This window comes from Podarcis pityusensis (assembly GCF_964106645.2).
Source record: "Podarcis pityusensis genome assembly, chromosome: 8".
NCBI classification, from domain to species: domain Eukaryota; kingdom Metazoa; phylum Chordata; class Lepidosauria; order Squamata; family Lacertidae; genus Podarcis; species Podarcis pityusensis.
In genome coordinates, this window is record NC_138033.1 from 78,823,632 (window position 1) to 78,847,253 (window position 23,622).

The following is a 23,622-nucleotide window of genomic DNA, read 5'->3' on the forward strand; positions in this document are numbered from 1 at the left end:
GTGAAAGGCAAATGGAAATTGTAAAAAAAAAAAAGTCTTTGTTTTATAGAGCAAACAGGTTTAATGAGAACAGCGTCCTTGCGAGACTTAAATAGGAAAGATTCCACACAAGCAGCAGAGACAGGAACATTTGCTAAGACAAGAATCTACCCCAGGGGAGAGTGTGTAGGGATCAGAATGTAAGATTCGGGGGCCGCATGTGTTTCCAAATGAAAACAATCCCATCTGTGCACCCAGGAAAACTTCAAATCTGCCATTGCTACTGTGCCAATCTCACCCACAATTCTGCCCCCTGCCAGGCTTCTGCCCTGCTATTGGCCGTGCTGCTGTGATGCCATGGAATCTCCCCAAACATTGCCGGTGGTGTTGGGGACACCCTCGATTTCTGAGATTCAGGCCGTTGCAGAATCTCCCAAGTGGTTGAGAGGGAGGCAGGCTCCAGAAAGTTTGGGTAGATCCCAGTGTTCACAAAAGTACAAATATTTTTAGGAGGGAAAAATGTGTATGTGTGGACCAGGAGGAGGGCACCAAAGCAGCCTGACGGGGACTGAGCATGCTCAGTAAGCCACAGAATGTTGATTTGTTACAGTGGTGGTGGTAACCAAGAAAGCCAATGGGGAAATGAATATGCTGAAAGAAGGCATGGCTGAATGCCAGGAATGCTGGACCAGGCGGCCCCACCGCACGCTGCAACCTTTTTGCTGCAGCGCTCCCCTTTTGCTTGCCTCTTCCTTACCGTATTTGCCAGTCGTGAGCCAGCCGGTGATGGCTATGGTGAGGTGGAGCTGCCTCCCTTCCGTTAAGGGCAGGAACTCAAACTCTTCTATGGCCCCCACGCGCTTTTTCATCTTGTAACCTGAACGGGGGGGAAAAACAAGAGCTCCCTTATAGCTTGCCCTTTGTCCGCAGGCCTCCAGGGCAGGTTACGTGACGGCCAAGTGGACATCAAATGGACATCGGGCTCAACCAATAAGATCCGTTGCCTGTCAAACCAACCGCTCCCATCTTTACATTGCTCAGCGAGCAAGGATCTAAGAGACTCAGCTGCGGGAATAGCCAAACACATCTGAAATAAATAACAGCGAAGAAAAACTTCATGGGGACCCAAAGACAGGGCTTGGGTCACAGATTCCGCGCTGCCTGTTCTATCTTTTATTTGCACAGCAACCGTGGACATAGGATTTCTCTATTTATTTTTAAGTGTGTAAGGCAGGTAGTGCCCCTAGGGGTGGGGATCAGGGGCTGGCTTGACCTCCCCCCCTTTTTTTTAAAGCAAGGAGCATGGCTTGCTAACTTCAATTTTGCATGACCTACTTCTTTTTTTAATGAGACACACAGGTTTTTATGTACTTTTCCTGTTTTTACATTGTAAACTGCCCTGTGGATCTCGGATGAAGGGCAGTATATTTTTTTTATTTTTATTGGCATGAGCTCAAATCTCCTAGGAACTTAGGAGTCTGGCTACTGGCCAAAGGGAGCTCACCGGCTAAAGCATCCTGTTTTCACAGTGGCCAACCTGGTAGACTGTCCCTGGGCATAGTCCAGCATTTTGTACTCACAGCAGCCAAACCAGATGCCCCAATGGGAAGCCCCGAATCAGGACTGGAGTGTAGCTAGCATTCAAAGGTCCCGCCCACTTTGCCCCCCCCCCCATTGCTCTGAAGATTGCCATGAAAGATTCCTTCACCCCTGGTTTACACTGCTTGGCAGCTGTACCAATATATCCTGGAAATGTAAAGAAAAAGAAGGTACCTTTTATCATATGTGGTGGAATTGCAATGTAGCTAAAAAAAATTCTGGGAAATGATATTTAATGAAATGAAAAAAATGTTTAAAATAACCTTTATTTAAAGAAACCAGAAGCTTTTTTGTTAGGAATTATAGGTACTGAGATTCCAAAAGACCAGAGGAAACTATTTATGTATAATACAACGGCCGCTCGGATGCTGCTAGCCCAGAGATGGAACGAAGGGACAACCCCAACCAAAGAAGAATGGCAAATCAAGTTGATGGACTATGCCGAAATGGCAAAATTAACTGGGAAGCTCAGGAACCAAGAAGACAGAAATCTGAAAAAGAATGGTTAATGTTTCTCACATACAGTGGTGCCTCGCAAGACGAAATTAATCTGTTCCGCGAGTCTCTTCGTCTTGCGGTTTTTTCGTCTTGCAAAGCACGGCTATTAGCGGCTTAGCGGCTATTAACGGCTTAGCGGCTATTAACGGCTTAGCGGCTTTAAGAAAAAGGAAACAAACTCGCAAGAACTCGCAAGACGTTTCGTCTTGCGAAGCAAGCCCATATGGAAATTCGTCTTGCGGAATGACTCAAAAAACGGAAAACTCTTTCGTCTAGTGAGTTTTTCGTCTTGCGAGGCATTCGTCTTGCGGGGCACCACTGTATATACAAAATCATTGTAAACAGGTCAAAACATTAGCATGATTTTAAACACACTTGTAATGTAACAAAATGTAGATAACTTAGGAAGATGAAATGCTGTATTGTGTTGATAGGCAGTTGAAAATAAAGTCAAAAGGACCAATGGAAGGAATGGGGGGAAGTCAGGAGATTCAGAGTAATCTCGATATGTGGAGTTTGTATGGTGTTTTGGATGTATGTTTATTTTCTTTTTTCTCTTTCCTTTCCTTATTTTTTAAAAATCAAATAAAAAGATTATAAAAATAAATAAATACACTGCTTGGCAGCAGCTCCCCAAAAATTCAGACAAGGTTCCCCCCAGCTCTGCCGGAGATTGAATCCGGCCCCTTCTGCATGCAACGCTCCCCACCTGAAATCCCGGAGAACTGCTGTCAGTCAGTGCAGACAACATTGAACCAGATAGTTGCAGTTTGCACAACCCACTAAGGGAGGTAATAGAATTAAATAAAGAGTAACAGTCAATCAAATATTTGTTAAAAATCCAATTAAAACTTTTCAGTTTGATTATTCAAAATTGATCCAGTGACACCAGTTTTTGGAGCTCTGATAGTCATGGACACTCAATTGCCCCCTAGTGCCCCCTGCCAGATAATCCCACCACCCATACCCACTTAGTGAACCACTGGGTTAGGGTCCTAAGAGTACGTTTCCAAGCACAATTCAAAGTGTCGGTGCTGACCTTTAAAGTCCTAAACGGCCTTGGCCCAGTATACCTGAAGGAGCGTCTCCACCCCCATCGTCCAGCCCGGACACTGAGGTCCAGCGCCAAGGACCTTCTGGCGGTTCCCTCCCTGCGAGAAGCAAAGCTACAGGGAACCAGGAAGAGGGCCTTCTCGGTAGTGGCACCCGCCCTGTGGAACGCCCTCCCACCAGATGTCAGAGAAAAGAACAACTACCAGACTTTTAGAAGACATCTGAAGGCAGCCCTATTTAGGGAAGCTTTTAATGTTTAACAGACCATTATATTTTAATATTTTGTTGGAAGCTGCCCAGAGTGGCTGGGGGGAAACCCAACCCAGATGGGCGGGGTATAAATAATAAATAATAATAATAATAATTACTAAACAGATTGGACACACTGCCCCCTGCTTCCCCCTAGAGACCCAGCTGCATAGAAGAAGAGTTTGCTTTGCACCCAAGGAGGTGGCTTACCTGTGAGTCCAGCTCCTGCAGCTCCAAAGAGCGACCCCATGACAGCCATCCCAGCCACCGAACCGAGGGCAGCGGCCCCAGCGCTGCCAATGATCGCCGTTGCTCCCGTTGCCACCAGGGGGGCAGCCAGGCCCCCTGTCAGACCTGAAAACAGAGGGATGCTGTTTCAACTCCTGGCAGAGGGTCGAGGGAAGGGAACCTCAGACCTGGGAGCAAAGTGCAGATCCCCAGGCTCGGTTGGCAGAGAGTGAGATTCTTTAGCCTCAGGGTCGAGGGTTTGAGCCCCACGTTGGGTAAAAGAGTCCTACACTGCAGGGGGGTTGGACCAGATGATTCTCGTGGTCTCTTCCAACTCTAAAATTTAGGATCCTATGATTCTCTGGCCCTTGGGAGTCTCTCATTCCCAGGCTGCATACCCTCTCTCCTAAACCGCTGAAGTCATTAATGCTGCAGACCAAAGCTCACAATTCGAAAAAAGAATTTCTACAAAACAAAAAGAAACTTTTGTCCAAACTTCTGATATTAGACTGGGAAACAAAAGACAAGCTTGTTAAAGCCTCAATGACACACTGGGCAACAGATAAAGGACACAATATAGATTTTTAACCTCTGGGAAAACTCTGACTTGAAGTTTACAGCATGTTATTCTTTGAAGAAGAACCACTTGAAAATGATTTGCAGATGGTATTTAACTCCGAGTGGGCTTGCTAAGATGTATAAGACTGAATCAGATAAGTGCTGGAGATGCAAAGAGTTTGAGGGAACATTCTTCATATGTGGTGGACTTGTAAAAGGGGGAAAGAGTATTGGGAAATGATCCATAATGAATTGAAAAAAGGTGTGATTTCATGTTGTAACCGCCCTGAAACCTGTGGGTATAGGCCAGGGCAATATACATATTTAACAAATAGTAACTCCATCGTAAAGGGACGTGGGTGGCACTGTGGGTTAAACCACAGAGCCTAGGACTCGCTGATCAGCAGGTCGGTGGTTTGAATCCCTGCGACGGGGTGAGCTCCTGTTGCTCAGTCTCTGCTCCTGCCAACCTAGCAGTTCGAAAGCACCTCAAAGTGCAAGTAGATAAATAGGTACCACTCCTGCAGGAAGGTAAACGGTGTTTCCGTGCTGCTCTGGTTCGCCAGAAGCGGCTTAGTCATGCTGGCCACATGACCCGGAAGCTGTACGCTGGCTCCCTCGGCCAATAAAGCGAGATGAGCGCCGCAACCCCAGAGTCGGCCACGACTGGACCCAATGGTCAGGGGTCCCTTTACCTTTACTAACTCCATCGTAACTCTGCCTTCTTTTAATGCAGGGACGGGGAACCTTTGGCCCAGGCATGCTGCTAAGCGATGGTTCCCATCATCCCTAACCATTAGCCATGCTGGCCAAAAGGGGACTGGTGGGAGCTGGAGTCCATCAATATCTGGAGGGCCACAGGTTAACTAGACTGGGTCTGGAGGAGCAAGTGGGTCACAAGAAGGTTAGAAGCCAGCTGCCCCTAGCTGGCACGGACAACAGATGGGGGCGCAGTGTCACTCACCTATTACTGTCCCCCCACCAACAGTCGCCAAGCCGATCAACAGGTACCTCTTCAACCTCCTGTTTTTCTCTTTCTTTTTCCGCGCAGCTGCTGCCGTCCTGGCAGTGGCAGAAGAAATGGGCGTGAGAGTCTCAACAGTACCTACACTTCGGAATTCCCTGCCTATTGATATCAGGCAGGCCCCTTCATTGAACTCTTTTCGGCACCTTTACAAACTGGTTCCCACCTCCCTTCTTTTAAGAAAAGGGCTTTCATAGTGCAGCGCTGCTTTTGCATTTTAACACACTTGCTTTGGTTATTTTAAATTGCTTCAATTCTATTAGAACTGGATTGCTTTTTAACTATTATCTATTATGTTGTTGTTTTTTCCCGGGATGCGGGTGGCGCTGTGGGTTAAACCACAGAGCCTTGGACTTGCCGATCGGAAGGTCGGCGGTTCAAATCCCCGCAACGGGTGAGCTCCTGTTGCTCGGTCCCTGCTCCTGCCAACCTAGCAGTTCGAAAGCACGTCAAAGTGCAAGCAGATAAATAGGTACCGCTCTGGCGGGAAGGTAAACGGAGTTTCCGTGCGCTGCTCTGGTTTGCCAGAAGCGGCTTAGTCATGCCGGCCACATGACCCAGAAGCTGTACTCCAGCTTCTGGGTAAGAAAGACAGGGTAAGATAATAGTAATAATAATAATAATAATAATAATAATAATAATAATGCTTACTTTTTATGACTGAAAACAGAACCAGAAATCATAATGGTGATAAAAGAACAGTACTGGCAACGCTTACCTTGAAAATCCTTCCTAGCGATTTGGCAGCTTGTGTAGTGAAAACAGCAGCTATTAAAATATGTACACAGGCAATTTCCCAGAAGACCAATAACAGCAGCTTAAAAGTATTTGTTTAAGGGAATAACCCTGCACCTCTGGCTGGCAGCTGATTTTTCATAGAGACCAGACTTGCCATTGCGCAAGGTTTCAAGGACACCTGTGGCAAAGGGGTTCTTAAAACCCTTCCCAGCATCAGGACGTAAACGTTGTGGGTTGTTTGTTTTTTAATGGCTACTAGCCACAGTGGCCAGGACGTGGGTGGCGCTGTGGGTTAAACCACAGAGCCTAGGACTTGCCGATCAGAAGGTCGGTGGTTCAAATCCCCGCGACGGGGTGAGCTCCCATTGCTCGGTCCCTGCTCCTGCCAACCTAGCAGTTCGAAAGCACGTCAAAGTGCAAGTAGATAAACAGGTAGCACTCCGGCGGGAAGGTAAAAGGCGTTTCCGCGCACTGCTCTGGTTCGCCAGAAGCGGCTTAGTCATGCCGGCCACACGACCTGGAAGCTGTACGCCGGCTCCCTCGGCCAATAAAGCAAGATGAGCGCCACAACCCCAGAGTCGGTCACGACTGGATCTAATGGTCAGGGGTCCCTTTACCTTTACCTTTTAGCCACAGTGGCCACACTCTGCCTCTACACAGCTGGAGGCAGCAATGCTTCTGAATACTAGTTGCTGGAAGCCGCAGGCGGGGAGAGGGTTCTTGGGGCGTGATCCCTACTTGTGGGCTTTCCAATTGGGGCATTTGCTTGGCCACTGGTAGAAGAGGATACTGGACTAGATAATCCACTGGCCTGATTCCCTGCAGGGCTCTTCTTACATTCTTACAAAAGAACTCTCCTTCTTTGAAGGTCTTTAAGGAGAGGTTGGATAAGGAGAGGAGATGTCATGGATGCTTTAGTTGAGATTCCTGCATTGCAGGGGGCAGTTGGACTCTAACCCATGGGGTCCCTTCCAGCGCTACGATTCTATGGTTCTATGAAAGCATCTAGAAGGGGAAGAAATGGAGGCAGTGAGAGATTTTACTTTCTTGGGCTCCATGATCACTGCAGATGGTGACAGAAGTTACGAAATTAAAAGATGCCTGTTTCTTTTAATGAAAGCATTTCTGGGGAAACAGCCTTACTCAGATTCCTCCTCCTCTTCCTCCTCTTTCAGGCACTCAAGCAGACGCTCCTCCGAAGCTTCCAGTTCTGCAGGGGGAATCCTCAGCAGCCAGGTGATGTGGGAGAGAAGCACCCTCGCTCGGGCGTCGTAGGTGCCTGGAAGGCAAGGAAAGAGCCAAAGGCCACCAAATGCGGCCAGTCAGTGTCTTTCCCCCCCTTAAATTTCATTTATGCTTTTCAGATTTTTCACTAATTTTACAATCATTACAACATTTCAAAACTTGACTTCCTTCCCCCTCTTTCTGCGGTTCCTTAGATTTGTTTTTAATATCTTCTGCATATCCAAATTAACATAATTTGCTCATTTATTCATCTTCTTTAAATATATACTCTTATAAAACTGCAGGTTATTACAATAAACCTGCCAAAGCTCTTATCTCTTTACAATTTATCTGTAAATATTCAATAAACCATTTCCATTCTTTTATTTTAAAAAAATTGTTATCGTGATTTCTTATTATTTCAGTAAGTTTCGCCATTTCTGCATATTCCATAAGTTTTTGTATCCATTCTTCCTTTGCTGGGACTTCTGCTTCTTCCCACTTTGGGGCAAGTAGCATTCTTGCTGATGTAGTAGCATACATGAATAAATTTCTATACAGTTTAGGTAGTTCTGTCCCTATAATTTCCAAAAGAAAAGGTTCTGGTCTTTTTTTAAATAAAAGTTATTTTGAACACCCTTTTCCATTAATTGTATATAACGTTTTATGTGTTTAATATGCCTGTATGTTCTGGCCGTTGTAGTACCATACATGCATAAGTTTCTATACAGTTTGGGTAGTTCTGTCCCTATAATTCCCATCACTCTCCGTTCGACAGGACGGCATGATGAAATTTCCCCAATGAACTGTTACCAGAATACCAAATCCCCCATACTTACACAGGTTTAGCCCACCCAGGCTTTTGTCTAAGGCAGTGGTAGGGAGCCTTTGGCCCCTGGGACAAACCAGGTCCTGTTTGTTCCTGGACATTTAAGCTAGGACCAAGAACCAGCAGAGAGCCAGTGATTTTTGGGCTACCACCCACTTGGTTCCATAAACTCATCCCCAGTGCCCCCTACTCCATCCTTTTTTTTAAAAAAGCATTATTCAGAATAGCAGTTTTCACAAGCCACTAAGGAAGAAATTCAAAACAATAACAATTCATTGCACATTGATTCAAATCCAATTGAAACTATTTAAGGCAGAGGGCCTACTCAGTAGCCACGCCCACCCTGTGGAACGCCCTCCCATCAGATGTCAAGAAAATAAACAACCGCCTGACTTCTAGAAGACATCTGAAGGCAGCCCTGTATAGGGAAGTTTTTAATGTTCGATGTCTTCTTGTGTTTTAATTTGCTGGAAGCCACCCAGAATGGCTGGGGTAACCCAGCCAATTGGGCGGCATATTAATGCTAATAATAATAGATTAATTCAAAAAAACTGATTAAATTGATGCCAAATACCCAAGGTCTGATAAGTCATTTACACCTCCAGTGCCCCCTTGCAGCTCCCTTGCCTCTTATTGTCTGGCGAGGTAATCCTTATTGCCCTCTACTTAATCCCCACTGTGGGAGCCATTGGTTTAGACTAGAGCACGCATAGGCAAACTTGGCCCTCCAGATGTTTTGGGACTACAACTCCCATCATCCCTAGCTAACAGGACCAGTGGTCAGGGATGATGGGAATTGTAGTCCCAAAACATCTGGAGGGCCGAGTTTGCCTATGCCTGGTTTAGAGTGTCGGACTAGGGCCTGGGAGAGACCAGGGTTCAAATCCCTCCCACCTGGCTATGAAGCTCACTGGGTAACCTTGGGCCTGTCACTGCCTTTCAGCTTAACCTACCTCACAGGGTTGTTGTGAGGATTGAATGAGGAGGGGGGGAACCACGTACAGGGGTACCTCGGGTTACATACGCTTCAGGTTACATACGCTTCAGGTTACAGACTCCGCTAACCCAGAAATAGTACCCCAGGTTAAGAACTTTGCTTCAGGATGAGAACAGAAATCATGCTCCGGCGGTGCAGCAGCAGCAGGAGGCCCCATTAGCTAAAGTGGTGCTTCAGGTTAAGAACAGTTTCGGTTTAAGAACAGAACTCCGGAATGAATTAAGTACTTAACCCGAGGTACCACCGTATTCCAGTCTGAGCTCCTTGGAGGAAAAGGTGGGATAGAAACGCAATAAACCACATGAAATCACACCACATTTCCATGAAATCATTTCCGTTTAACAGTTTTATATTTTTGATAACGACTCAGAGGAGAAAGAGGGCCCTCAAATCTCACTTACCGTCCTTGAGAGAGAAGGACACAAGATCCTAGAACAGAAGAGGGGGGGGTGGGGGGGGAAGAATAATGAGAACATATTAAAAAGGGAAGCCCTTTAAGTGCAGGCTTCTGAATATGCACAGAAGTAATTTCGTTGTCCCCGAAGGGGGCAATGACAATAAAGATATTATTATTATTAGTCTCAATTTAAAATGTACTTGATCTTTGGCACTGAAGTGCCGCATAGTTAGCCATAACCCCTGCAACCAACAGCTAATCCCTTCTCTGAGAAAGTGGGGGTATGCAAAACAAAATGAAAAAAGAAGGTTGTGCGCAATTTTATTCTCGTTCAGGCTAGGCTAACTTAGGGTCGGCGGATGCTAAAGTCCTTCTTTGCAGAGTTAAAACTTGCTTCCATAGGAGGTGGTGATGGCCACCAATTTCCACGGTTTTAAAAGAGGACTGGAAGAGAAGGCCACTATCCACAATGGCAATATCCTGCCTCTGAATGCGAGTTGCTGAGAACCACATGTGCTATGTTCGGGTCCTGCTGTGGGGCTTCCTGTTGGGGCATCTGATTAGCCACTGTGAGAACAGGATGCTGGCCTGAACGGTTCATTGGCCTGATCCAACTTCCTTGGCATATTAGTGGATACCGAAAGGATCCATTGAAGGTGGAAAATCTGAAATCTGTGGTAGCTCAGGACAGAACAGCTGCTCAATGGTGCATGTGCTAGTTATCTCCAGCTTGGACCACTGCAATGTGCTCTACGTGGGGCTACCTTTGAAGGTGACTCAAAACTGCAATTAATCCAGAATGCGGCAGCTAGACTGGTGACTGGGAGCAGCCGCCAAGACCACATAACACCGGTCTTGAAAGACCTACATTGGCCCCCAGTACATTTCCAAGGACAATTCAAAGTGTTGGTGCTGGCCTTTAAAGCCTCAGCCCAGTATACCAGAAGGTGCGTCTCCACCCCCATCGTGCAGCCTGGACACTGAGGTCCAGCTCCGAGGGCCTTCTGGCAGTTCCCTCCCTGAGAGAAGTGAGGTTACAGGGAACCAGGCAGAGGGCCTTCTCGGTAGTGGCACCTGCCCTGTGGAACACCCTCCCATCAGATGTCAAGGAAATAAGCAAATATCTTACTTTTAAAAGACACCTGATGGCAGCCCTGTTTAGGGAAGTTTTTAATATTTAATGCTGTATTGTTTTTAATATTTGGTTGGTAGCCGCCCAGAGTCACTGGGGAAACCCAGCCAGGTGGGCGGGGTATAAATAAATCACTATCATCATCATCATCATCATCATCATCATCATCAGAGGGGACCATTCAGAGTAGTTCAGAAACAAGCTAAGCAACCACTTGGCTTATGCATTGTTAGTCTTAAGTTATTTTGGGGAAAGGCCAGCTTTTTCTAAAAAAGAAGCTACATTACTAAAATTTCGCAGATGTCCATCTTGAATAAAATCAACTGTGTATAGCTGGAAAACTAAATATTTTTTCCTTCTCGCTTTCTCTCTCTTTAAAAAGCATAGCAACTTGTCTGCAGATTACTAAAGCGCAAGTAGGTGGAGGATCTGCACCAGAGATCCTTCTGGTTAAGTCTGGCTCAGCAGCAGCAAATTTTTGCCAAAGAATTATAACCTTTTCTTGACTTGTTCACAGTGGTCCTAAGCAGAGAATGTGGAGATGGAGCTGGAGTCTAACCTGTTAGGATATCGTTCCGTTCCACCTTAAGAGGAACAGGCATGACTGTTGTGTGTCACATGCCTGTTTACTTCCAGCACAGGCTTGCTGGGAACTTCCATTTGTATATTGCTTTTTCTTTATCTGCTGTTTGCTTGGACACGAAGGGAAGCAGACATGTTTTCCCTTTGTTCCTGAACTATGCTGAATAAACGCCTGTAAATAATGCTTATACATGTCTCTGTCCGCCACTTTCGTTGTGTGAAGATTTATTCACTCTGCTGATAGAGCGTGCCAAGTCTCTAAAGGTATCTGAGGATTGTGTCGCTGTTTGATGCTGTTCCAAGGGAGACCGGAGTTCGCCTGGCTGCCGGCCGGGGGCTGGATCCAGCTGGGGGCCTGCCTGATGCCCCCGTCTCCCCGGCAGTATCCCAACAGAACCTACCTGTGTGATGATGCTGGGGTCGTCTTTCATGAGCGGCTCCTTCAAGAGGATCTGCGCAAAAGTCTCCGTCCCTTCACCGCCCAGACCACCGACAAACGCCAACATAGCAGGCAGGACGGCGTCTGAAAGCTGCAGCCATTCCACCAGGCTCTCCACAAAACCCGTCCTGTATGGCCTTCAAAACATACACAACAAAAATGGTTAAGCAAGCAGGGCCCAAGCACAAAAGCAACTCTCCCCTCCTGCCCTTTCCAACAGCTGGTATTCAGAAGCAGCACTGTCTCTGACTGCAGAGCAGAGCAAAAGCCATCCTGGCTAGTAACCATAGACATCTCGTCCTCCATTAATCTTCTTTTAAGACTCCTGCTCTGTAGGGTAGGACTCGAACCAACGGCTTCAAGTTACAAGAGAGGAGATTCTGGCTAGCCATCAGGAAGGACTTTCCGACAGCAGGAGCTGTTGGTCAAGTGGAATGGACTCCCTCGGGAGATGGACCCTCCTTCCTTGGGGGTTTTTAAGCAGAGGTTGGATGGCCATCTGTCACGGATGCTTCAATTGAGGTTTCTGCACTGCAGGGACCCCTTCCAACTCTACAATCCTATGATTCTATGATTCATCTAAGCTGGTGGCCATCCCTGCCTCCTGTGGCAGGGAGTTCCACAGTTTAACTCTCTGCTGTGTGAGGAAGGGCTTTCTTTCATCTGTTCTGAATCTCCCAACACTAAGCTTCATAGGACACCCCCCATTTCTTGTCATACAAGAGAGAGGCAGAAAAGCTTCTCTCTATCCAGTGCTTCTGATATGCTGATATGCTTCTGATATAATTTTATGAATATATATATAATCTAATCTCTTAGTACAGTGGTGCCCCGCAAGACGAATGCCTCGCAAGACGGAAAACCCGCAAGACGAAAGGGTTTTCTGTTTTGGAGGCGCTTCGCAAGACGAATTTCCCTATGGGCTTGCATCGCAAGACGAAAGCCCATAGGGAAATGCTGGCGGTCGGGAGCAAAGACTTTCGCCCAGAGCCGGCCTTCAGAAGAGGACCTCTTCTGAAGGCCGGCGGGGGGCAAAAGTCTTTGCTCCCCCCCGCCTGCCTTCCCCCCGCCTGCCCCGGGCGATCTTAAAATGCTGGCGGGCGGGAGCGAAGCGTTCGCTGCCGACCCCCAGCATTTTAAAATCTCCCCGGGACAGCAGAGAAGTCTCTGCTGTCCCGGGGAGATTTTAAAATGCTGGGGGTCGGGAGCGAAGCGTTCACTGCCGACCCCCAGCATTTAAAAATCTCCCCCTGTCCCGGGGAGATTTTAAAATGCTGGGGGTCGGGAGCGAAGCGTTCACTGCCGACCCCCAGCATTTAAAAATCTCCCCGGGACAGCAGAGAAGTCTCTGCTGTCCCGGGGAGATTTTAAAATGCTGGGGGTCGGCAGCGAACGCTTCGCTCCCGACCCCCAGCATTTTAAAACGCTGTTCCGAAGCGGGGCGGGGGGCGGGAACACCTTCTGAAGGCGGGCGGGGGGCGAAAGTCTTTGTCCCCCCTGCCTGCCTTCCCAGGGGCTTTTAAATCGCCCCGACAGCGGAGAAGTCCTCCGCTGTCCGGGGCGATTTTAAAATGCCGCCCGCCAGCATTTTAAGATCACCCGGACAGCGGAGAAGTCCTCCGCTGTCCTGGGGTTTTTTAAAATGCTGGGGGTGGGAAGAAAAGCCCTTGTCCCCCCCCCCCCCCAGCCTTCAGAAGAGGTCCGGGGACAGACTGTCCCCGGACCTGGTCTGAAGGCGGTTTCCCTAGGAACGCATTGATTGATTTTCAATGCATTCCTATGGGAAACCGTGCATCGCAAGACGAAAAACTCGCAAGACGAAGAGACTTGCGGAACGAATTAATTTCGTCTTGCGAGGCACCACTGTATACATTTCTTACTTTCCCTATTACATTTAAAACTCATAACCAATATCTCTATTCTTTATCTACTTTGTAACGCTTCATAAATTTCTCCTTACAAAACTTCTTGTAGTCCCACTAGCGTAATTTGTTGATTACAGTTGCTCTTCAAATAGTTCATATACTTCTTCCAATCTTCTGTAAATCTCTGGTCCCGAAGGTTTCGAATCCTTCCTGTCATTTTGTCCAATTCTGCATAGTCCATTAATTTCGTCTGCCATTCTTCTTTCATAATTTTACAAACTTCTATCATGTCGCCTTTTCCCTGCCTTTTCACTTAACTAGAAAGCCGCAAGAGACATTGAGGAAACAACCTTTCCTCAAAGGAGTCGCTCCATCTCCTCGATCATTTGAGTTATCCTTCTCCGAAGCTACTTCTCCCCTCATTATTTTCGCAAACCTGCGAAAAAGGTGAGGTGCGGAGATGACAACGGCCTCAAGTTCACCTTGGGGAGCTTCCTGGCGGAGTGGGGATTCTCCCCAGCCTATCGCATGGGCAGCCAATGCGGTGCCTTCCATTAAGTTGCAGAGTACAACTCCCATCAGGGACGTGGGTGGCGCTGTGGGTTAAACCACAGAGCCTAGGGCTTGCCGATCAGAAGGTTGGCGGTTCGAATCCTGGCGACGGGGTGAGCTCCCATTGCTTGGCCCTGCTCCTGCCAACCTAGCAGTTCAAAAGCAGGTCAAAGTGCAAGTAGATAAATAGGTACCGCTCCGGCGGGAAGGTAAACGGTGTTTCTGTGCGCTGCTCTGGTTCGCCAGAAGCGTCTTAGTCATGCTGGCCACATGACCTGGAAGCTGTACGCTGGCTCCCTCGGCCAATAAAGCAAGATGAACCCCAGAGTCGTCCGCGACTGGACCTAACAGTCAGAGGTCCCTTTACCTTACAACTCCCATCATCCCCCTCCATGCCGTCAGCAGGAATAAGCACAGAACAGAACAGAACCTGCATTCTCTCCTTCACTCGAGCGCCTACCTTTCCTCTTCCTCGGGAAACAATGATGCCAAAGAGACAGCGCAGAGGGCCGCGTAGGCAAACTTCCCCGGATCGCCCAGCTGCCGGCCCACGCATTCAGACACCTCCTCCTTCTCCGGCTGTGGCTGCGCCAATCTTCCCCAGGGCCTCCACCGCTGCTGGCGGTTGGCTGCCATTTTCACCAGCTGCTGCAAAAACCAGAGATATGCACAGGGAATAAACATGCAAGAGAATATATATATACATACACATACAAATATACAGTCGTACCTTGGTTCTCAAACGTAATCCGTTCCAGAAGTCCGTTTGACTTCCGAAAACGTTCAAAAACCAAGGCGTGGCTTCTGATTGGCTGCAGGAACTTCCTGCACTCAAGCAGAAGCCACAACAGATGTTTGGCTTCCAAAAAAATGTTCAAAAACCGGAACACTTACTTCTTGGTTTTTGGCGTTCAGGAGCCAAAACGTATGAGTACCAAGGTAGTTAAAGCTATAGTTTTCCCAGTAGTGATGTGTGGAAGTGAGAGCTGGACCACAAAGAAGGCTGATCGCCAAAGAATTGATGCTTTTGAATTATGGTGCTGGAGGAGACTCTTGAGAGTCCCATGGACTGCAAGAAGATCAAACCTATCCATTCTTAAGGAAATCAGCCCTGAGTGCTCACTGGAAGGACAGATCCTGAAGCTGAGGCTCCAATACTTTGGCCACCTCATGAGAAGAGAAGACTCCCTGGAAAAGACCCTGCTACTAGGAGAGATGGAGGGCACAAGGAGAAGGGGATAACAGAAGACAAGATGGTTGGACAGGGTTCGCGAAGCTACCAGCATGAGTTTGACCAAACTGCGGGAGGCAGTGGAAGACAGGAGTGCCTGGCGTGCTCTGGTCCATGGGGTCACGAAGAGTCGGACACGACTAAACAACACCACCACCAAGGTGTTCGAGAACCAAGGTACGACTGTATCTAAAACTTTTCTCTATCCATGCCACGGATAGAGTCCTGGAGGTGAGGCAACCCTAATACATCTACTCTACTGGGTCGATGCATTTGAGAAGCTGTGGGCCCCCTTTATGAATGCTAATATTACTGCGATAAAGGTGCTGTCCATCTGTACATGAGATTCATTTTTCAGGGTCTTGCTGGTGGAACTGGAATCTGCCTCAACATCAATCCAACGTGCTGTCCACGCTGGGCTGCAAAGGTCTCAAAAAGCGCACCTGTGCTCCAGAACAGCTATGGGATTACAGAGCCTGTTTTGTACTACGTTGATTGCTTTAAAGCTGTCAATAAACTTTCTTCCATATAGCTGCAATGGAGAAAACTACGCATTGCCTGACATTTTGATAAGGACATTCCTTTATTACACGTATAGTGGAACTGTCAATTCCAAGACAGTCATCGTCACAAGCCTGCCAAATCTGACCATCAAATCACACTAATATTCTTTCTTTATGTGAAGACGACTTTTAATCTCACTGTTTTTCCTTTCAAGACCTGGACTTTTTTACTTGATCCAGATGTAACTGTGCTCATTTTAGCTATTTGTTTTGTGTGTGTTCATTTCCATCTGTTGTCATAATGGTTCTGTTTTATATACATTATAAAATGAAATTTTAGAAACTCTTCACTACCTCCCTACAAAAAACCCCAATTTTCCTTTTTTAAAAAAGACTTGTTCTAGGCCAGATCCTAGATCTCATAATTATAGTAAAGCAGATTTTGGTTGAATGTTGGCAGAGGCTTCTTGATGGCTCGAGCGTTTTGATGGAACCAGTGACTTTACAGTTTGTCTCACCCTTGGTGGTAGTCTCTGAGCAGAGCGGCCAGACAGATGTGGCACAGGTTCGTGATCCAATAAATGAAGACTGCAGTGATGTTGGCCCCCTCCCAACCTATGAATTCAAGACAAGATGCTCAGTGGGGTCTAGGCTGACAAGGCAGCATGCAAGCAAAACATTTTAAAACTGACAGCATGGAACCTACCTAGCCCAGCTCAGTCTATCTTCTCCTCTTGTTGTTGTTATTAAGATTATCATTTCTTAGAAATTATACACCATATGGTTGCAAAAAAAAAAGGCTTATAAAAATGATAAAACAATAACATTATCAGCAAGAAAAATCAAAAATAATTTAATACTTCCAAAAAGTTAAAGGTAAAAGGTAAAGGGACCCCTGACCATTAGATCCAGTCGTGACCAACTCTGGGGTTGTTGCGCTCATCTCGCTTTATTGGCCGAGGGAGCCGGCGTACAGCTTCCGGGTCATGTGGCCAGCAGGACTAAGCCGCTTCTGGCGAACCAGAGCAGCGCACGGAAACGCCGTTTACCTTCCCGCCGGAGCGGTACCTATTTATCTACTTGCACTTTGACGTGCTTTCGAACTGCTAGGTTGGCAGGAGCAGGGACCGAGCAATGGGAGCTCACCCCGTCGCGGGGATTCGAACCGCCGACCTTCTGATTGGCAAGTCCTAGGCTCTGTGGTTTAACCCACAGCGCCTCCCGCGTCCCAAAAGTTAAAGTAACTGTAGGCTAAAAACAAGTTGAAACTAGCACCAATTTTTTAAACATCTAAAACTCTGGAGAGCCGCTGCCAGCCAGTGTAGGGAGTACTGAGCTAGATGGACCAAAAGTCTGCTCAGTATAAGACAGCATCCTATGTCTTAAGAGAAGGGGCACAGCTTAATGCAGAAGCTCCCAGGTTCCGTCTTCAGGTAAGGGTGGGAGAGACTCCTGCCTGCTACCAGTCAGTGGAGACAGTACTGTGCTATATGGACCGATGGTCTGAGTCTGCATAAGACAGCTTCCTAAGTCCACTTCCTCTGCCCAGGTATGCCTCCTTTTACAGACCAACCTTCCTGCTTCCTGGGGAGAGGCGACCTTGAGCATCCCGCAAGCTCCTATTTCGTTTATTTTCATTCTCCTCTTTTCTTTTTTAACGACCTCCCAGTTCATGACCTTAGCCTGAAGGACAGCTTTGCGTCCTGATAACGCAAATGTCGCCCACAGTAAAAATTAAAAGGTGTGCCGCAATCTCGCCTGTGTGTACACACACACACACACACCCCTTTACGGCATCAAATCCAAACAGAGGGAGTATTGTGCAAGGACTTGAGGCTGACTTCAAGAGCCTGCAAAACTCTGTTCCTCCCCTGCTCTATATTTCCCTCCTTCTATCGAAATATTTCCAGCGGTATCTGAAACCCTGGGGAGCAGCTGCCAGCAGGTGCAGACAATGCTGAGCTAGATGGACCAATAGTCTAGCTCCTATGCAACTTGGGGGCCAGAGTTGCCCCACTGCCTTTCAACCAAGCAAATTATAAACCCTTCGGCCTGTTCATCACATCACCGAAGGGAAATACGTGCGATATTAAGGAGCTTCCTTGCAGCTGCATTACTGATTACTAGGGACTAGTCACATCATTTTGATTTTTAAATTTGGAGTTGCAGGAGAGGCAAACGCCAAGTGGTGGCTGGTGCCCATTGGGCAGGTGGCAGGGAGGCTGGAGTTGGCGCCAGAGCCAATGGCAGGTAGAGCAAAAAAATTCTAGTTCTGTCCCCTTCCTCCAGGCGAGCATTATAAGGGCAATACTGAGATTAAAGGCCCTTTTAACCCCCAGGGAGTGGGCAAATAAAAGTCCCCTGCCACTATTTAGCTGTCCCTAGCAACACAAAAAACTGGAAGCTGCCTTATACAGAGCTAGAACGTTGGTCTATCTAGCTCAGTACTGCCTACACTGACTGGCAGCAGCTCGCCAGGGTTTTAAGTAGGCAACATTAACAGACTACTGGGAGATGCTGCCCTACCAACTAAGCTACAGCCTTTCCTAGTTTGTCTTGGAGGGAGTTTTTTGATCACCTGCTTTTGAAGCACGAGGATGGCTATGAGAACTTCTTGTTGTTGTTGTTGTTTAGGCTGCTCATGTGATTTTGAATTTCTTTAGTGGGGGCGGGATCAGGGCCAGGAGGAAGAGAAGTGAAAGAGGAATGTATACTGTAAAAGGAGGGGAGGAAATCATATAATCTCGTGAAATATGTCCCATGGCTGCTCGCGATTAGCTGTAATAAATCTGTTCCCATCCTTTAAGGCAGGGGTGCCCAAACTTTTTTCAAAGAGGGCCAGATTTGCTGAAGTGAACATGCGTGAGGGCCAACCAAAGTTGTTGAACTTTTTTTTACGATTTTAAACTAAAACTTGCTGAGATTTTTTTAGGATTTTTACCCCAGGACATATACTGCCACCAGGGGCTGGATTAAATTGCATTAGGCCCCCGAAACAGACTTTGGAAATGCCTGCTTTAAGATTAGCCTCTTGAACTCACTCCCACAGGAGGCAGGGGTGGGCACCAACTTGGAGCGCTTTGAAGGGTACTGGACAATTTCATGAGCCAGAAGCCACCAGTGGCTATTAGCCGCAATGGCTATGCGCTGCCTCCACAGTCAGAGGCAGAAATGCTAATAATAATAATAATAATAATAAATTTTTATTTATACCCTGCCCTTCCCAGTTCAAAAACCGGGCTCAGGGCGGCTAACAACAAATTTAAAACACTTTAAAACACTTAATTATAAAAGCAGCATAAAATACAGTATAAAAACATGAATAACCATAAAATTAAAAAAACCAATTAGATAATCCCCAGAGCTAGCTTGCTGAATTGGTCCTACTTGGGCCAGCGAGGAGGTCAGGGGAGAATTAGCTGTGGGGTCTCAGAGTGGGTGATCTTCATAAAAGGGGAGGGAAGGGAAGAGAAAGGAAATAAAAGATCAGGCTGAATTCAAATTAAAGGCCAGGCGGAATAGCTCTGTCTTACAGGCCCGACGGAGGGAGGTTAAATCCTGAAGGGCCCTAAATTCTGAACACCGATTGCTGGAAACCACAGGACGGGAGGGAGCTCTTGCCCTGCTTCTGGGTTTCCCATAATGGGCATCTGGTTGGTCACTGTGAGAACAAGATGCTAGACCAGATGGGCCATTGGCCTGATCCAGCAGGATCTTCATATGTTCAGGCACAGCTGAAACTGACAACGCTTTCCTTTCACCTTCAAATGAAATGGAAAAGATACAGTGGGGTGAAGGTGCCTAGACATAAGAAAAAAAGGGGTTAAGCCGTGTCAGGATGGGATTGTGCCTGTGGCCCATGGCAAAGTGTGGACCAACATCTAGGGCAGACCCTCCAAGCGCCCCTATTTCCGGGGACGTCCCTAATTTAGAGAAGCCATCCCAGTTTCTGAATTGATCCTGGAATGTCCCACTTTTCCTTAGGATGTCCCTATTTTCACTGGAGAAATGTTGGAGGGTATGGAGTTATCCGACCCCATAGGCATCTGAAGGTAATCCTGTATAGGGAAGTTGATGTTTTTTAAATGTTTTTATATGTGTTGGAAGCTGTCCAGAGTGGCTGGGCCAACCCAGTAAGTTGTGTCAGTTATAAATAGTAAAATTATCATTATTTTCATCGAAGAAATGTTGGAGGGTATGCTAGGGCAGGAAGAGTGGCTGGGGTAACCCAGCCAGATAGGTGTGGTATAAATAATAAAATTATTATTATTGTTGTTGTTGTTGTTATTAAGATTGTCTTCTCTGGGGTGCAGTGGTGACGTTCAGAGTAGAGTGGGAGAAACTTACAATTCCCCAAAGGGCAGAACACATCTTAGCTGAAGTTCTAATTACAGGGCTTTAAAATTGTACGTGGGATTTCAGTTCTATAGCAGGTAAAAAGGGGTTACGGGGTGGGGGCTTCTGAAGAATTTATTCTTCATGTGACAATAGCAGTGACTGAAAGCACGCTCCTATTTTCAGCGGTGAAAAGTGTGCCAATACCACCCCCCACCCCCAGTCCATGAATCATCCTGTCCTATCCATGCCTTCGTTTTATTTTTAAAAAGATTTAAGACAGGCATTGTGACTGGAGCCATCCATCTGTCCATCATGTCCGCAGCAGAAAATGGAAGGGTGGAAATTGAAGGCTCTTTCTTGCCGCAGACACCATATGGTGATCAATAGGGACTAGTCACATCATATTGCTTTTGTTTAATATATATATATATGTATATATATGTATATATATATATATATATATATATATATATATATGGGGGGGGGGGCGTGTTGGAAAGAAAAGCTCATGGATAGACCTGCTGACTTTTGGAGCCTCTTACTATTTATTTTTATTTATTTACTGAATGTATATACCGCCCTATACCCAGGGGGTCTCAGGGCGGTCCACAGAATAAAATCAAGATACAAAACCATGAAACACATAATAAAAATAAAAACAACAACCCAATAGCCCTGTCAGTGGGAAAAGGAATGCCTTTGCATTTACACCAGAATGTCGTGAAATTGATGCAAAAAGAGGGGAGCAAAATTATTGTATTTTTTGTTTTTTAAGCCCCACCAAATGCAATTGGTAAATACCATTTGAAACCCACCAGCACTGCCCTTCTTTATGCCAGCAAGTTTGGAAAACTCAGCAGTGGCCAGAGGATTGGATAAGATCAGTCTACATCCCAATCCCAAAGAAGGGCAGTGCCAAGGAATGCTCCAACTACTGCACAATTGCACTCATTTCACACGCTAGCAAGGTTATGCTTAAAATTCTACAAGGAAGGCTCAAGCAGTATGTGGACCGAGAACTCCCAGAAGTGCAAGCTGGATTTAGAAGAGGCAGAGGAACCAGAGACCAATTTGCAAACATGTGCTGGATTATGGAGAAAGCTAGAGAGTTCCAGAAAGACATCTACTTCTGCTTCATTGACTATGCAAAAGCCTTTGACTGTGTCGACCACAGCAAACTATGGCAAGTTCTTAAAGAAATGGGAGTGCCTGATCACCTCATCTGTCTCCTGACAAATCTCTATGTGGGACAAGAAGCTACAGTTAGAACTCGATATGGAACAACTGATTGGTTCAAAATTGGGAAAGGAGTGCGACAAGGCTGTATATTGTCTCCCTGCTTATTTAACTTATAAGCAGAATTCATCATGCGAAAGGCTGGGCTGGATGAATCCCTAGCCGGAATTAAGATTGCCGGAAGAAATATCAACAACCTCAGAAATGCAGATGACTCAACATTGATGGCAGAAAGTGAAGAGGAATTAAAGAACCTTTTAATGAGGGTGAAAGAGGAGAGCGCAAAATATGGTCTGAAGCTCAACATCAAAAAAACGAAGATCATGGCCACTGGGCCCATCACCTCCTGGCAAATAGAAGGGGAAGAAGTGGAGACAGTGAGAGATTTCACTTTCTTGGGCTCCATGATCACTGCAGATGGTGACAGCAGTCACGAAATTAAAAGACGCCTGCTCCTTGGGAGAAAGGCGATGGCAAACCTAGACAACATCTTAAAAAGCAGAGACATCACCTTGCCAACAAAGGTCCGTATAGTAAAAGCTATGGTTGTCCCAGTAGTGATGTATGGAAGTGAGAGCTGGACCATAAAGAAGGCTGATGGCCGAAGAATTGATGCTTTTGAATTATGGTGCTGGAGGAGACTCTTGAGAGTCCCATGGACTGCAAGAAGATCAAACCTATCCATTCTGAAGGAAATCAGCCCTGAGTGCTCACTGGAAGGACAGATCGTGAAGTTGAACTTTGGCCACCTCATGAGAAGAGAAGACTCCCTGGAAAAGACCCTGATGTTGGGAAAGATGGAGGGCACAAGGAGATGGGGACGACAGAGGACGAGATGGCTGGACAGTGTTCTCGAAGCTACCAGCATGAGTTTGACCAAACTGCGGGAGGCCTGGCGTGCTCTGGTCCAGGGGGTCACGAAGAGTCGGACACGACTAAACGACTAAATAACAACAAAATATCGGGGGGAGGGAAAGTCTGCTACAGTCCAACTTTGGGGGGGGGGCAGCAGAAAGCCACGCCCCCACCCCTTAAATAATTTTTAAAAGGAAGTTTCCCCCGACTCCACCCCGCGTTTAAATCCTCTCCCCTCTGCCTCGAAACCCCACCTGGCCGCCCTCGAGGTGGAAAACGGCCGCATCCGGACTCCCGACTCGTCCCCGCCTTCCCCGCGACGTCCGCCGGCCGAGCGATCACTCCAGTCCGAGGCTTGTAAAAGCCGGCTTAGGCCTCTCGTACGCCGACAGCTGCGCGAGAGCGCTACTCTGAGAGGGCAGTTCCGGCAGGAGGCTGGCGTAAGCGGCACGCGAGGGAGCGGGAGGCTGCGCAAACTTCGTAGAAGCGGACGGAAGGCGAAAGGCTCTCAAATCTGGACTCTAAACTTGGAAGCGCTGACTTTGCCTTCCGATAGTTTCATTTTTGGGTGGGCGGAGCATGCAAAAAAGTCAAAAACCTGCCTCTCATTTCGGAGAAGGGAATTCCAAGAGGGGGTTGCCCAAGATTGCAAGAGTTTGGAAAAGCTTTTTGAAAAATATATTTTAATTGGAGAAATAAAAATAAAAATATATTTTAATAAAAATGAATATATATTTTAAAAATAAATATATAAAAATATAAATATAATAAAAAATATTTTTATTCATATGTATTTTAATCCGTTATCTGCAGATTAACACATTGCACAGTCCTTCTTATTGAATGTGTATTTAATGTAATAGCATGTTTTTCAAAAGTACAGTATAAGCTGCACTGTGAAAATATACCTTTACATCGATGCATCACTAAAGATTATTTAATAGTCCCTATACATGTTTAATGTGCTTACAGAAATTGCCGTTACGTTTCCATAAATCAATAAATATAAATATTGCTGTGTAAGTGTTAAATCACAACCTAATCGTGCTTCAGAGTAGGAAAGACTTTTATATTATTTTCCCTTTCTCTCTTCCTCATTTTTTAATTTAAGAAACAAATAATCTATCCTTTTCCTGGGATTTCTTTTTCAATTTATTGCGTTAACCGGATTCCAAGGAAAAGGTTAAATACTTAGACGACCTCCCCCACCCGATAATAACTGGAAAAACTGGGCTCCCTCTTTAAAAACAGCAGTGAGGAACCTTTTTCAATCTGAAAAAGGCCACATTCTCTTCATGGGAAGCTTCCAGGGGCCACATGTCAGCAGAGGGAGGGAGGGATGATGATAATAATAATAATAATAATAATAATAATAATGTATTATTTATACACCAACCATCTGGCAAAAGCAGGCCCAGAAAGACAGGTTTGAGGGGCCTCCATTTGTTTTCTGGGCTTGAAGTTTGGCACATAATGGTGGTGTTAATCTGGGGGGGGGGGGGTTGTGATGTGCCCA

The 23,622-nt window shown here is 46.5% G+C and overlaps 1 protein-coding gene and 1 long non-coding RNA gene across 2 annotated transcripts in view; both read right to left on the reverse strand.

Annotated features, from left to right (window-relative positions):
• The window catches only part of TMCO4 (transmembrane and coiled-coil domains 4), a 41,711-nt gene extending 19,047 nt beyond the window's left edge, over positions 1-22,664 (reverse strand). Inside the window, exons 1-8 of the mRNA XM_081018035.1 lie at positions 22,361-22,664; positions 14,404-14,591; positions 11,489-11,663; positions 9,378-9,405; positions 7,070-7,205; positions 5,129-5,226; positions 3,589-3,732; positions 737-856 (exon numbers count right to left, since the gene is read on the reverse strand). Of these exons, the coding sequence (XP_080874161.1) occupies positions 737-856; positions 3,589-3,732; positions 5,129-5,226; positions 7,070-7,205; positions 9,378-9,405; positions 11,489-11,663; positions 14,404-14,579 (877 nt within the window). The 5' untranslated portion in view covers positions 14,580-14,591; positions 22,361-22,664. The remainder of the gene's footprint in view (positions 1-736; positions 857-3,588; positions 3,733-5,128; positions 5,227-7,069; positions 7,206-9,377; positions 9,406-11,488; positions 11,664-14,403; positions 14,592-22,360) is intronic.
• LOC308483816 lies at positions 1,826-3,335 on the reverse strand. Its single transcript, XR_013989807.1, has 2 exons — positions 2,252-3,335; positions 1,826-2,215 (listed from the first exon to the last, which is right to left on the reverse strand). It is a non-coding gene; the product is annotated as an uncharacterized lncRNA (long non-coding RNA).
• Positions 22,665-23,622: the final 958 nt, after the last annotated feature.